At 46.4% G+C, this 16,484-nt stretch overlaps 1 protein-coding gene across 1 annotated transcript; it reads right to left on the bottom strand.

Moving 5' to 3' along the window:
- Positions 1 to 7,051: 7,051 nt before the first annotated feature.
- wnt5a (wingless-type MMTV integration site family, member 5a) lies at positions 7,052 to 16,129 on the bottom strand (the record flags this gene model as incomplete). The annotated part of the gene is made up of 4 exons (XM_084435790.1): positions 7,052 to 7,510; positions 7,926 to 8,218; positions 12,641 to 12,888; positions 15,981 to 16,129. 4 exons carry the CDS (start codon positions 16,127 to 16,129, stop codon positions 7,052 to 7,054), a joined length of 1,149 nt encoding a protein of 382 aa, XP_084291916.1.
- Positions 16,130 to 16,484: the final 355 nt, after the last annotated feature.

Below are 16,484 nucleotides of genomic sequence, written 5' to 3'. Positions count from 1 at the left end.
GACTGTGCGTGTGTGTGTGTGTGCGTTTATGAAATAGGACAAGTGTGTGTGTGTATAGCCTACTTCTTGCCTTATCACAGTTTCACCTGGCAGAAAGACAGTGTTGTTCTCTGCAGAACAGGCGTGGAAACATCAACACACACGCCCGCATCGCACTGTAGATAGACTGTCTGCCAATCAGAGAAGAGGAGACAGGAAGACTGCCAATCAGAGAAGAGAGAAGACAGGATGTCTGGATGAGGAGTGTGTATCTGTTGGTCCTGAGGTGTGTATGATTACAGGACAGCAACACGCTTGAACACTCATGTACATGGATTAATAGCTGTTACTGATCCATATGCAGTATTTAATTTAACTGTATTTAATAATTTAACCTTTATTTAATCAGATAAAAGCATTGAGATATAAATCTCATTTACAATAGTTTTGTTAACTTTTTGATCTGAACCATTGTATATGTTCATAAGTAACCTTAAAACAGGGCTAAACATAATTTTTCCCTTTACTACTCCTTTAATGGTAGCGGTCAGTGGCTAAAGCAGTTACACTGATGATTCCTGTAACGTTAGCTATGTTGCTGCAATTGGTTCAACTTCTGTTTCTGGACAAAGGTAAGGGATAAACCCAGATAACACAAGGCTAGCGGATCTACAGCGGGTTCCCGATGGATGAGTTGGTGGACCTCCGGCGGAATATAACACAAGGCTAGTGAACCTTAATCTGCTGGCGGACCTCCGGCCGAATCCGCTGGCGGGTTCCTGGCCATTTGTACATCGAATGGCAAGCGGACCTCTGACGGATTATTAGCGTCAGGGACAGCGGTCCGCTAGTAATCCGAAATGCTCCCGCTATTGCTCCACCAACATTCCACCGGTAGTTTATTGTCTATATCCTAGGCCCATTGGCCCTAGGCTTATGGATTTCTATTGCTAAATTAACTTACTCTGAACATTTTTTGGGTAACCCTTCCTTTCATAGTCCCCCAATTACTTAACATATACCTTGTAAGTAAGGAGTACTTCAAATGTTCAATTACTGCACATAAATTCAATAACTGACATAGCACTTCTATTACATCCAGTGACAAAAAAAAAATTGTTCCCCACCAGGGCTTGATGGTGTGTGGTCGATGTGTATGGTCATGGTGTCATAGTGTTTTTATTTTGGTGTTCTGGGACCACTGCCTCTTGTGGTGGCAACATAGAACTGCAGGTCAACAACACGACGGAGGGAAAGAGGGAAGGAGGGAGGGAGTGACAACCGGACAAATGCTATCTATGTTGCGCTGGCTTCCAGCCACACACAAAAATGACATTTCTGGACATATTTGGATATAGTAACATACTGTGTCTGTAGATAACTAAATAAGGGTAGCTGGAGTCTACCCTATAAAGATTCCCCGCTTATCAGAAAATACGTTGAGTTATTCACAGTGGCAGGAGATACAGTGTGTGTGCGTGTGTGTGTATGTATTTATGTATGTATGTACAGTATACGTATATATATATATATTTATATATATATATATATACGTATATGCTGTATTTGTGTGTGTGTGTATATATATGTGTTTTGTGTTTGTATGTGTGTGTTTGTTTGAGCTCTCCCAGTCAGAAAGCCAAGTGTCCCTGCTGATGGCTGATTCTCATGTGGAGGCCTGAACCAGTGTATATGTGTGTGTGTGTGTGTGTGTGTGTGTGTGTGTGTGTGTGTGTGTGTATGACTGGCTGTTTGATTTCTTATACATATGAAACCTTGGTGTTGACAGCAGGGGTCAAAAATGTCCAAATTCAATCTGGCCTTGGTCTCTGTAGAGCTGTCCTTACTGTAGCACTCTTTCTCTCCTCTCTCCCTCCATCCCCCCTCTCTCCCTCCACACCCCCTCTCTCCCTCCATTCTTCCCTCTCCCTCCCCATCCTCCCCTCTCTTCCTCCATCCTTCCCTCTCTCCCTCCATCCTCCACTCTCTCCATCCTCCCCTCTCTCCCTCCATCCTTCTGTCTCTCCCTCCCCTCGCTCCCTTCTTCCTTCCCTCTCTCCCTCCACCCCCCCTCTCTGCCTCCCTCCCAGTGGCCTGTATGACACCAATCAGAAATGTAAACATACGTCATGACAAAACACACTTCTGCCAGTGCCACAGATCACATGTGCATGGACACACACACATGCACGCACGCACACACACGCACACACACACCCGTACGCACGCACACACACACACACACACACACACACACACACACACACACACACACACACACACACACACACACAGACAGACACACACACACACACACACAGGGGTCCAATTGTTAGGGTCACATATGGGATGTGCTCCTGAAGTCTGTATCATTTTACCAGTGTAAATATTAGTCAATGTCAAGAAGGTTTACATTGTACTGGCAGTACTTAAACTGGTCTAACTCCTCCACAAGCACGTTCTCTGCTCTTCTCCCTCCAGGCCTCTCTCTTTCTCCTCCTCTCTCCTGTCTCCTCAGCTCCTCTCTCTCCTCCTCTCCTTTTCGTTGTCTCTCTTCCTCTCCTTTCCTCCTCTCTCCTCCTGTCTCCTGTCCTCTCCTGACCTCCTCCCCTCATTCCTTACTTCATTCCTTTCATCTCAATGTTATGGCCTCTCCCAATGTCACTCATCTCTCCGTCCTCCCTCCTCCTCCTCCCCAGGCCTAGCCCAGGTCCAGGACCCCCCCCCCCACACACACACACACAGAGTTAATGTTGGACGCTCTGAACCAGCCTCTCATTGACAGACACAAGTCTCTCTCTCTCCTTCTCTCTCCCTCTCTCATTTCATCTCTGTATATCCCACTTTATCCTCACACTCTGATTAATGCTGTCACAGGGAGTCGTCAGAGAGAGACCTACATCTTATTGCTCTCACAGCGTCTTCAGAGAGAGACCTATGTCTTAATGCTCTCGTAGCGTCTTCAGAGTTATCAAAGTGGTGTCACAACTGAAGTCATCTACTGTACATGCCCTCTTGATCCTATGCCGACCAAGTTTTTCAAGACTTTTTTTAAGTCTGGGTCTTTTTTCCCATTGGCCCTTAAAACTGCCCGGGTTAAACCTCTCCTGAAGAAAACTAATCTAGACTCATCGGTCCTCAGTAATTTTAGACCCATCTCCAACCTCCCCTTCTTAGGTAAAATCCTAGAAAAGATCGTATTCAAACAGTTAAATGACTTTCTGGATTCAAATTTCATCCTTGATACTTTTCAGTCTGGTTTTCGCCCTCATCATAGAACAGAGACAGCACTGGTCAAAGTTGTAAATGACCTCAGAATTAACGTTGATGCCAACAAGCTCTCAGTCCATGTCTTTCTGGACCTGAGCACAGCTTTCGACACTGTTGATCATGATATCCTTATTGGAAGACTTAAGAACTGGGTCGGCCTTTGGTCCAGTCCTTGACTGGTTCAGGACCTACCTAGAGTATTTGTCAGAGAGTTTTTTGTCGCCCTTGGTGATCACAGCTAAAAAAACACTTCAATGACGTGGGGTCCCACAAGGATCGATTCAAGGGCCTTTACTCTTCAGTCTGTATATGCTACCCATACGTGATGTAATTAGGAGGCACACTAATATTAGTTACCATAGCTATGCAGATGACGCCCAGCTCTATATTTCTGTGACACCTGATAACTGCAGCTCAATTTCCTTCAGTTAAACCAGGACAAAATAGATGACACTGGTCATTGGTGATAAATTTGAAAGGGAGAGACTATCTGGGCATTTAAAAACACTGACACTGAACACCAAATGTCAAGTCAGAAACCTAGGTGTCATGTTCAATTCTGATCTTAATTTTGAGGTCCATATTAAGTGTCACAAGGACATATTTTTATCACCTGAGAAACATTGCTAAGGTGAAACCTTTTTTCTCCCAGGCCGACACAAAGACTAATGCATGCTTTTATCTGTAGCATGTTGGATTACTGTAACACTCTCCTATCTGGTCTACTGAAGAAAGCTATTAGTCAACTTCAGATGATACAAAATGCTGAAGCTCGTGTCCTCACTAAGACCAGAAGGAGGGCACACATCATGCCAGTCTTACAATTGCTACGCTGGTTACCAGTCAGTTTTAGAATAGATTTGAAAATTATTTTATTAGTTTATAAAGCACTCCATGGCCATGCACCTGAATACATATTTAAGCGAGATCTTAAAGGAAAATGCTCGTTTTTGACAACCTGGACCTTATTTACGACATATTATAAGAAGTTTGACTCACCGAGATCACTTTGGTGTAGTTCGGAGGCCTGTAGAAGAAATTTAAAATCCAGCGCGAGCCAGTATATCCATGTAATGACGGTGGACGGGGCAACGAGAATGCAGTTTCTCAAAATCTATTTTCGGCCGCTAAACGGTTGTTTTCATCAATCTGATTGGATGAATCGACAGTTGAGATTCCTCAACGCGAGCCATTGTAGTGGTTTTCAAATACGGGGTCTTTAGCCTCTGTAATATGATCTTTACACGCCTTTCCCCACTTGCTCCAGCACGCATGCGCACAGGCCAGCGCGCAGACTGGCTATTCTCCGGCTCACATTCTCTGCGCTACGATCGGATTGTTGCGGACGAATGACGACGACAATATTCTCGGCACCAACAACGATCGTTCCGATTACATGGATATACTGGCTCGCGCTGGATTTTAAATTTCTTCTACAGGCCTCCGAACTACACCAAAGTGATCTCGGTGAGTCAAACTTCTTATAATATGTCGTAAATAAGGTCCAGGTTGTCAAAAACGAGCATTTTCCTTTAAGACGTATCTTTTTAATCTTGCTTTCATCATGTAGTTTTACCCAGTTTTTTTATATACTTAAAATATTTTACTTACTTTCTATTCTTTTACCTATTTTTATCTACTATTTTAACCGTTTACAATTTTTCTGTAAAGCATTGCGTGCTACATTTGTTTGTATGAGCAGTGCTATATCTAATAAAATTGACTTTGACTACGTCTTAATGCTCTCACAGCGAGTCTCAGAGAGAGACGACCTACTGTAGTATAAATAAAAATATCCCTGAGAGACGACCCAATATAAATAAAACTATCCCTGAAGGACCCTATGGCTTGCCTGAGCCTGAGGGCTGGGGATAGCACTGTAACGGCCAGCAGTGCTGCTCTTTCACACTCTCCAGCTTACATTCACTACACTTCCCAGCATGCAGCCCTTCCACTCACTCCGCCCTCTAGAAGACAGTTTGTCGTGGAGCGCACACACAGACATAGACACAGACAGACACACACACACACACTTCAGACACAGTTTTGAAAGAATATCTAGGATGTGAGAGACAACTGAACTGTGACTGAAGAAGCAGCTGGGAGATTCCAGATATGTTTATTTATTGGCATGTTTGATTTGCTCATATTAACTTGGAGAATCAATGTCTATAAAGACTCAGTCATGGTTGATAGTGAGAGAATATAAAAATACAGGCAAATCTTCCCTAAATAATTTCTGTACAAACAAGTAAGTCAATCTGTCTCTGAGAATCGTGGGAGATATAAACACATCCATGAAGCTATAGGTCAGGGAACATTTATACACAGACACAGAAAACTAACGTCATAACAGAATAACATGTTGATGGAGAGTTAAACACTGCTCTGCTGTTTATCGTTTGATATTTATTGAAACAAAGTAGAGCATGAATCCAATTTTTTAAAAAGGAACAAAAGAACAGCTACAGCGAGTTATTACGTTCAGCTCACCCGATCGGACAAGCTTATAAATATACAGGCTGGATTGATCATTGACATGGAGGAGACATGGTGCAGTAACCGAGTGGTATCTAGCCGTTAGTGTTTAAGAACATAAGTCTGTGAAATGCATGATGGGTAACAAGGACAGAGTGCAGAACTGGATGAACAGATGTGATGAAAAGATAAGGTGCGTTTCCCTTTACAAAAACTAACAGCCCAAGCAGTGAGAACGTGAGTCTGAAACTGTAACAGCCCAACCAGTGAGAATGTGAGTCTAAAAGAACTGTCATCAAGAGTTTGTTGTCGTTCTGTTTCGTTTCTGGAGGATTAAAAGATGATCTGAATAAAAGAAAATAAATACATACAATTTAATGATTGGTTGGTTAGACGTACTATATACACAGAACATGGTAGTAATTCAGCTTCCTATAACCACAACATTGCCCATATATATTCAAACCATGTAAGTATCATATCATATGTTAAGTGAGTATCTGCAGTTATATGGTAGAGAAGGTAAACTATAATATTGTATATTACTGATGATGCACTGGAGTTCAGAACTCTTCAACATACAGACTAGGGTAAGGCCTCTGTTTCAAAGTGCATATGCCTGTGAGCTGGCTGGGGCAGGTGCTGTCGCTCAGACTACATCTGGGACAGCTGACAGGACGGAACACCGAGGCCCCATTCCACTAAAGCATTCTTACCTATTCATATCACCTGCTGAGCTCTGGACAGGTGTAGAGGGGCTAGGGTAAGGTTGAGAGGGTAGGTTTGGAATTGAGCCATAATGCACAAAGCGTTAGGCTGTCCAGCACAGCATCCTCTTCTCAATATTGTAATCTCCCTGGCTGACTCTTGAGAGCAGACATCTGTGAGCACTTTCTCCTATCGGACACAATATCAAGCTACTCTATTATGAAAAAGGAGGAACATTCCAATTTCACAGTAATGGCGACCCATGTGACTTGCCAAATGCATGAAGGGATATCTTGATTAAAAACAAGTGAAGCTGCCCTTGGTGTTCAACCAGGGCACTAGGGGGTTAAAAATCAGCTGCTGGTGATCGAGCGGGAAAATAAATATTTCACAACATTTCTCAGTTTCTGAAGACATAAGAATTTGTTTTGAAACTAAAACATGGACAAAAGTGTCAGTCTCTTGCAACTGTATAATTGTTTAACTCTATAAATATAATTTATATAGTTTCTTTTCTTTCTTCCTTGCATTCTCTCTCTCTCTCTTTCTCTCTCTCTCGCTGATGCTCCTGTCGTGGAATCGCGTGTGTGGCACGCACGCAAGCGCGTGCCCCTCCTCACTTGCAGACAAACTGGTCTACGATCTTGGTGCAGCGCTTGCATTTCACATAGCAGCACCAGTGGAACTTGCAGTGGCAGCGCTCCACCACCTGGGCCTTGTACTGGTCGTAGCCCCGGCCGCAGCACATCAGCTCGCAGCCATCCATGCCCTCTGACGTCTTGTTGCACAGCCGGCCCACCGTGCCCAGGGAGCCGGTGCTCTGGTTGGACACGCAGTAGTCGGGGCTGGGCTCGATGTAGACCAGGTCGTTGCTGGTGGGGGCGTTGAACTTGCTGTGCTGCTGCACCAGCTTGCCGCGGGAGTTGAGCTTCATGGAGGCGGCGCTGTCGTACTTCTCCTTCAGGAAGTCGCCCACCGTGCGGAAGTCGGGCAGCTGCAGCCAGCAGGTCTTCAGGCTGCAGGAGCCCGACACGCCGTGGCACTTGCAGGAGACGTGGGCCAGGTCTGACACCGTCTGAGGGGAGAGGCCGGGATTAACACCAACAGATACTCAAACAAAAACAGGATTAGGATTAGGAGTAGATCGATTATAAGCAGAATAAAGTGGGAAGTTGACAAAGCTCTTTACCATTCAAGGTGGGAAATAACAAGCAGCACATAAAATAGCAAGGCAACATATGATTTCTGTCTGTGTGTACTGGGCTCTTCCTGTGTGTGCGTGTATGTGTGTGTGTGTGCGTGCGTGCGTATGTCTGTGTGTGTGTATGTGCGTGTGCTTATGTGTGTGTGTCTCTGTATGTGTATGTATGTGCGTGTGTTTGTGTGTGTGTGTCTGTCTGTATGCGTGTGTGTGTGTATGTATGTATGTGCGTGTGTTTATGTGTGTGTGTGTGTGTGTGTGTGTGTGTGTGTGTGTGTGTCCTCCTCACCCGCCTCCCGGCCTCGTTGTTGTGCAGGTTCATCATGAGTCGGGCGCTCTCGTAGGAGCCCTTGGGGTAGCTCTTCTCCCGCTCCCGCGCATCCACAAACTCCCTGGAGAACCGGTATCCATAGTTGAGGTTGTCTCCACAGCCGCCCCACAGCCAATCACGCGGCAGCTCTTTGGGGCGCGCGGCGCGGCTGCAGCCACAGCTGGAGAGCTCCCCCTCCCGGCACGCCCGGCTCACCGCGTTCACCACACCCGCCGCGCTGATCGCATAGGTGAACGCTGTCTCTCTGCTGCCTGTAGACACACACACACACACACACACACACACACACACACACACACACACACACACACACACACACACACACACACAATGAAACATGAGAACCATTCAACCATTCAGATTTTGACAGACAAATAATAATAATATTATTATTATTAGTAGTAGTAGTAGTAGTAGTAGTATTACGAATATCAATAATAATAATAATAATAATAATAATAATACTAGAGCTTTTAGAAAGGTGCTATATAAAAGTATTGCTTTTCCACCCCAAAAAACTATATGAACTTTATCATTATTTATTATCGTGATTTAAATGTTGATGGGTCTGAAATGAACGTTGTATATACCTCTGTCTGAGAGGTCTGAGATTTGGCCCCCACCTCTAACGAGGCTGGTCAGCCCCTAGTAAGACGACGTTGGTACCACACGGTGTTGGGAGGCTGATACTATCGTCACCAGCCTTGATAGAGTTGTTTTTATTATTAGTCTGCATGGAAATCTTGACTATTGCACCTTTAAACTGACTAGACTACAGATATTCAGTCTGGCTGCACAAATCCATCACACTTTGCATATTAATGTGTTTCTATTAAAATGCATGGACACTGCGCAACACAATACACTGTGACTGGCCTAAGCAGCCCCGTGGCAGTACAGAGGTCCTTTCTCTTGCCATATCATCCCAGTGTGGTTATGGTATTGGGAGTTATCAACCCAGTGTGGTTATGGTATTGGGAGTTATCAGCCCAGTGTGGTTGTGGTATTGGGCGTTATCATCCCAGTGTGGTTATGGTATTGGGAGTTATCATCCCAGTGTGGTTATGGTATTGGGAGTTATCATCCCAGTGTGGTTGTGGTATTGGGAGTTATCAGCCCAGTGTGGTTATAGTATTGGGAGTTATCAACCCAGTGTGGTTATGGTATTGGGAGTTATCATCCCAGTGTGGTTATGGTATTGGGAGTTATCAGCCCAGTGTGGTTATGGTATTGGGAGTTATCAACCCAGTGTGGTTATGGTATTGGGAGTTATCATCCCAGTGTGGTTATGGTATTGGGAGTTATCAGCCCAGTGTGGTTATGGTATTGGGAGTTATCAACCCAGTGTGGTTATGGTATTGGGAGTTATCATCCCAGTGTGGTTATGGTATTGGGAGTTATCATCCCAGTGTGGTTATGGTATTGGGAGTTATCATCCCAGTGTGGTTATGGTATTGGGAGTTATCATCCCAGTGTGGTTATGGTATTGGGAGTTATCAGCCCAGTGTGGTTGTGGTATTGGGAGTTATCAGCCCAGTGTGGTTGTGGTATTGGGAGTTAGCCAGGAAGAAGACAGCGCCCTCCTGTGGCGACTCTCAGCAGCTGTCAACTCTGCTGAAACCCCTCAATCCCTCCAGCTCTTCAAGAGGCGCATTCCTACAGTACTATCATCTCTACTGCACAGCTAACAGTGTGTGTGTGTGTGTGTGTGTGTGTGTGTATGTGTGTGTGTGTGTGTGGATGGAGGGAGAGAAGGAGAGAGGGACCTATACAAAATGAAAACACACAGGCGGTATACCTGCTGGTCTGTATCCATGGAAACCATGCTCTAATGACAATAACAGACAGAGAGGGAATGAGAAGGCAGAGCGAAATGAAGATATATGTCTATGCATGTATGTATGTATGTATGTATGTATGTATGTATGTATGTATGTATGTATGTATGTATGTATGTATGTATGTATGTATGTATATATATATATAGAGAGAGAGAGAGAGAGAGAGAAGGAGAGAATGTCTCTCGTCCTGAGGGGAAGTCGGGGTGCTGGTGGGGTCGGCCAAGGGAGAACAAGGTTATTAGTTTTGTAGGACTTCAAACCCGCCGGAGCAGATTGGCCTAATAGCAGAGCTGTGGACAGACGAGCAGTCGTCTCCCCCGGACGCTCGCTGCTGCCTGGCCTGGCCTGCTGGCCCCTGGACATCTACCCCCCCAGCTGGCCTGGCCTGCTGGCCCTGGACATCTACCCCCCCACCTGGCCTGGCCTGCTGGCCCCTGGACATCTACCCTCCCACCTGGCCTGGCCTGCTGGCCCCTGGACATCAACCCCCCCCCCCCCCCCCCCCCCCACCTGGCCTGGTCTACTGGCCCCTGGACATCAACCCCCCCCACCTGGCCTGGTCTACTGGCCCCTGGACATCAACCCCCCCCCCACCGGCTAGCCGGCTCCTCCACCCCAGTCAGGGGCCAGCGGAGCAGGGAGGGAGAGCAGCAGGATGACACCCTGCACCCTACCTGGACCAGAGAGGGCGGAGGAGGGTGGGATGGAGGGAGAGGAGGAGGAGGGGGAGGAGGAGGGGGAGGAGGGAGAGGAGGAAGAGGTTGGGATGTAGGGAGAGGAGGAGGAGGTTGGGACGGAGGGAGGAGGAGGAGGAGGTTGGGACGGAGGGAGGAGGAGGAGGGGGAGAGATGATGATGTTGATGATGATGATGATGGTGTTCATATGGAGACTGATCTGTTGAGTGGGAGCCATGAGCCCAGGGACAGAACCACAGGCAGGGTCAGCTGAAAGGTATTATCACACACACATATACACACGCACACACGCACCTATGCACACGCACACACGTGTGTGTGTGTGCGTGTGTGTGCACATTTGTTTGTGTGTGTGAGTGTGTGTGTCTGTTAGAATCGGTCTGGTGTACATCGGGGGGAAAACCCATGCTTGGTGTCAGGAGCCAAAAGACAAATGTGATCCACAGACTTCACCTAGCAAGAATCAGAATCAGCTGCTCCACACGCACCCCCTACTAACCAGCACCCCCTCTACCAACCAGCACCCCCTCTATTACCCAGCACCCCCTCTTACTAACCAGCACCCCCTCTACCAACCAGCACCCCCTCTACTAACCAGTCCCCCCTCTACTAACCAGCACCCCCTCTACCAACCAGCACCCCCTCTACCAACCAGCACCCCCTCTACTAACCAGCACCCCCTCTACTAACCAGGACCCCTCCTACTAACCAGGACCCCTCTTACTAACCAGCACCCCCTCTACTAACCAGCACCCCCTACTAAACAGCACCCCTCTACTAACCAGCACTCCCTGTACTAACCAACAGACCTCTGTACCAACCAGCAGACTTCCGTGCCAACCAGCACCACCCGTACTAACCAGCAACGCCCGTACTAACCAGCAGACCCCCGTACTAACCAGCAGACCCCCGTACTAACCAGCAGAGCTCCATGCTAACCAGCAGACTCCCGTACTAACCAGCAGACCCCCGTACTAACCAGCAGACCCCCGTACTAACCAGCAGATCTCCGTGCCCACCAGCAGATCTCCGTGCCCACCAGCAGACTCTTGTACTAACCAACAGACCTCCGTACTAACCAGCAGACCCCCGTACTAACCAGCAGACCTCCCTACTAACCAGCAGACCTCCGTGCGCACCAGCAGACTCCCTTACTAACCAGCAGACTCCCGTACTAACCAGCAGACCACCGTACTAACCAGTAGACCTCCATACTAACCACCAGACCACTGTACTAACCAGCAGACCACCGTACTAACCAGTAGACCTCCATACTAACCACCAGACCACTGTACTAACCAGCAGACTCCCGTACTAACCAGCAGACCACCGTACTAACCAGTAGACCTCCATACTAACCAGCAGACCCCCGTACTAACCAGCAGACCCCCGTACTAACCAGCAGACCCCCGTACTAACCAGCAGACCTCTCTACTAACCACCCGACCACTGTACTAACCAGCAGACCCCCGTACTAACCAGCAGACCTCTCTACTAACCACCCGACCACTGTACTAACCAGCAGACCCCCGTACTAACCAGCAGACCCCCGTACTAACCAGCAGACCTCTCTACTAACCACCAGACCACTGTACTAACCAGCAGACCCCCGTACTAACCAGCAGACCCCCGTACTAACCAGCAGACCTCTGTACTAACCACCAGACCACTGTACTAACCAGCAGACCTCTGTACTAACCACCAGACCTTCGTGCAAACCAGCAGACTTTCGTGCAAACCAGCAGACCCACTCACCCCTCTAAACACTCTGGGGGGAGGGGGAGTAGAAAGAGAGAGAGGGGGGAGGGGGAGGGGGTAGAAAAGGAGAGAAACCTCCTTGATCAGAGCTAGAAAGCCACACCTCCACCAATGAGGGCCATCTTTGCTTACAGATTACAATAGTGCTTTGTAGTACAGTCAGTGTGTGTGTGTCCTCGTGCGTGTGTGTGTGTGTGAGTCCGTCTGTGTGTGTGCTCATGCGTGCATGTGTGTGTATTTGTATGTGTCTGCCCTAGTGCGTTTGCACACACGTATGTGTGTGTCCTTGTGTACTGTATGTGTGCGTGTCTGTGTGTGTGTGTGTGTGTGTCTGTGTCTTTGTGCGTGCATGTGTGTGCATGTGTGCCAGTCCCTTACCGATCTGCATCACCCTCCCAAAGACAGAGGAGTTGTCCACGGTGCTGCAGTTCCATCTACGGTGCCGGAACTGGAACTGGCATTCTCGGATGCCTGTCTTGGCGCCCTCGCCGATGTATTGCATGTGGTCTTGGTACAGCTGGCACAGCTTCTTCTGCCCCTGAGACAGCCCTGCCAGCTGGCTGCACAGAGGCTGGGCGCCGATGATGTAGGCTTCGGGGATTAGCATGGGGTTCATGGCTAGAGACCTAGCAGACACAGAGGAGAGATACACACTAGTACAACTACGATGCAGAGGATGTATATATATCCCTAACCCCCCCCCCCCATACACACACACACGCACACACAATATAACCCTCCATTAACCTGATCAGATATCAGATCTGTTACTGAGACGCAAGGTCTAACTGTGCTACCACATGGCTACTGCTACGAACTGCTACTAATACAGTAGGTTTAACTGTTATCACTACAGTAGGTCTAAATTATCACTGCAATAGGTTTAACTGCTAACACTACAGCAGGTCTAACTGTTATCACTACAGCTCTAACGGCTATCACTACAGAAGTCTAACTGCTATGACTACAGTAGGTCTAACTGCTATCACTACAGTAGGTCTAACTGTTATCACTATGGTAGTCTAACTGCTATCACTACAGTAGGTCTAACTGTTATCACTATGGTAGTCTAACTGCTATCACTACAGTAGGTCTAACTGTTATCACTATGGTAGTCTAACTGTTATCACTACTGTAGTCTAATTGTTATCATTATGGTCGTCTAACTGTTATCACTACAGTAGGTTTAACTGCTATATAGTCTCAACGCCAGACCCATGAGAGTTATTTCGCTGATACACTACGTAAGCTACGCTAACTACTTTACTGCAGATCTCTCTATGGGTGATACTTCATAGTGTACTATACTTCATGCAAGAATCTGGTGCTCAAATCCTGGCAATTCATTGGTTTCGCAGGAATCCCTGTGACATCAATTAGGAACGACTTTCGCGATCAGGCGATCAGGCATAGATATGCCCCGCCCATCTAACCTGGGCTAGTGTCTCTCATTTGCTGCTACGACCTGTCACTCTGTCAATTGCACAGACTCTTATGTAGAACGCGGAGCGCAGCGATTCAACATAGTATGAGTCTGGAGAGACACTAACTATATACTGTACAGCATTTTAACTGATATCACTACAGTAGATCTAACTGTTATCACTACAGTAGATCTAACTGCTATCACTGCAGTAGGTTTAACTGGTATCATTAAAGTAGGTATACAGGTGCATCCCAAAAAATTTGAATATTGTGGAAAAAGTCCATTATTTTCCATAAGTTTCTGTAACAGTGAAACGTTCATGTATTCTAGAAGTGAAATATGTCAAGCCTTTTTTGTTTTAATCTTTATGATTACACAGAATGTTCAGTATGTTCATTTATACAATCAATACTTGGTCGGGACTCCTTTTGCACAAATTATTGCATCAATGTGGAGCGTGGCATGGAGGCAATCAGCTTTGAAATATTTCACTACACATGTAATGAATCTATAATACAGTATATGAAAGTTTCACTTTTTGAATTAAATTATGGAAAATACTGAACTCTCAATATTCTAATTTTCTGAGATGCACCTGTAACTGGTATCACTACAGCAGGCTTAACTGCTACCATTACAGTATGTTTAACTGCTATCATTACTGTAGGTTTAACTGCTATCACTACAGTAGGTCTAACTACTATCACTAAAGTAGGTCAAACCGCTATCACTACAGTAGGTCTAACTACTATCACTACAGTAGGTCTAACTACTATCACTACAGTAGGTCTAACTACTATCACTATAGTAGGTCTAACTGCTATTACTACAGTAGTTCAACTGCTGCCACTACAGAAGGGTTAGCTGCTATCATTACATAGGTCTAACTGCTATCACTACAGTAGGTTTAACTGCCATCAGTACAGTAGGTCTAGCTGCTACCTGTACAGTTGGTCAAACCACTATCACTACAGTAGGTGTAACTGCTACTGTATCACTACGGTAGCCTAACTGCTATCACTACTACAGTAGGTCTAACTGTTATCACTACATAGGTATATCTGCTATCACTACAGTAGGTTTAACTGCTACCACTACAGTAGGTCTAACTGCTACCAGTTAGCTATCATTATGGTAGGTCTAGGTCTGCTTCCTAGTCTAAAAACACTGCAATACTATAGGTCTGTAGTCCCTCATACTTGTATTAGGATGTTAACCATCACCGTTAGTTAATAACTTAAAACATAACTGTAAAAGTATCCTCCTTCCTCTTGCACTGATCAAGATGGAGTACAGAACACACACACATGCTTGCACGCAGGAACACACACACATGCACCCACGCCTGCATGTCTGCATGCACGCACACACATGCACACACACACACAAGACGTATATAGGATATGATTTGATTTACTGCATGGAGATGAGTAAACAGTGTGTTACTGTATCAAATCTATTCAGTTATTTCAGAACTGCACATTCAAATTTAGATTTTTCTCCTAATAGCAACAGGACGTGCGTGCACACACACACACACACACGCACGCGCACACACACACACACACACACTCGCATACTCATGCAGGCACGCACGTGCAAACCCGCACACATACACACTGCGACGGAGTTCGTGCCTGCACATATTTGGGTATGTACTCTAAAACCACAGCATTCTATGTTTTATATAATATTCATAATTTTGGTTTGGCATTACATGGAAAAAGAAAATAAGAGAAAAAAAGTCGATCTAAAAAGCTCATGTGCTACAGTCAGCATGTTGGATTATTTCATATGTGGTAGGATTTGAGCTGGAGAGACACGCACACACACACGCACACGCACGAACACACACACACTGGGCTTGACTTTAGGGCGAACACTAGAAAGAGAGAAACAGAGCGAAGGCTAGTGGTCCTGGGAGGCGGGAGGGGGGGTCATAACGCATATATAGCAGATATGGACAAATCTCTAAAGCATCGATCCAGTCTAATGTACTCTCAGTACTCTCACCTTCATACAGGCACCAGACTGTATGTATAGAAGCAAATACAGACCACACAAACACGTGTGTAAAGATTAGAATACGTACCTCCACACACACACACGTGTAGACATTAGAATACGTACCTCCATAAACACACAAACACAAGTGTGTAGAGATTAGACGACGTACCTCCACACACACACACACACACACACACACACACACACACACGTAGAGATTAAAATGCCTACCTCCACACACACACACACACACGCGCGCGCGCATGTAGAGATTAGTGTACGTACCACCATGAATTGGCCTCTACCACAGCTTGCATGAGCAGGGTCAGGAGTGTGAGAGCAAAGACACAGTGTCTGGAGTCCAACACGCCACCCGACGACCAACACACACGGCTGGCCAGGGGACGACACACACACTCCAGTCTCAGGAACATGGTGGAATAGATCTGGGACAGGGGGGAGAACAGCAGCATGTGAGAGTGCATCCTCCATTCTGTCTGACTGTCTTGTCTGTCTGTCTGTCTGTCTGTCTGTCTGTCTGTCTGTCTGTCTGGAGTAGGGCTGTGTGTGTGTGTGTGTGTGTGTGTGTGTGTGTGTGTGTGTGTGTGTGTGTGTGTGTGTGTGAGTGTGCATGTGCAAGTGCATGTGCGAGTGTGTGTGTGTCTGTGTGATGACAGGCCTGGGGCCATCAGTTCTTGCAGGGCAGTGCTTTGGCAGCATGTCTAAGTGTGAATCACAGAGGACTGATAGACAAGCAGCCAGGAGAACACAATGGCCTTCTAGCGGACT

Source organism: Borostomias antarcticus (assembly GCF_949987555.1).
Source record: "Borostomias antarcticus genome assembly, chromosome: 3".
NCBI classification, from domain to species: domain Eukaryota; kingdom Metazoa; phylum Chordata; class Actinopteri; order Stomiiformes; family Stomiidae; genus Borostomias; species Borostomias antarcticus.
Note: the sequence above shows the minus strand (reverse complement) of the source record. Positions and strands in the feature narration are given on the sequence as shown.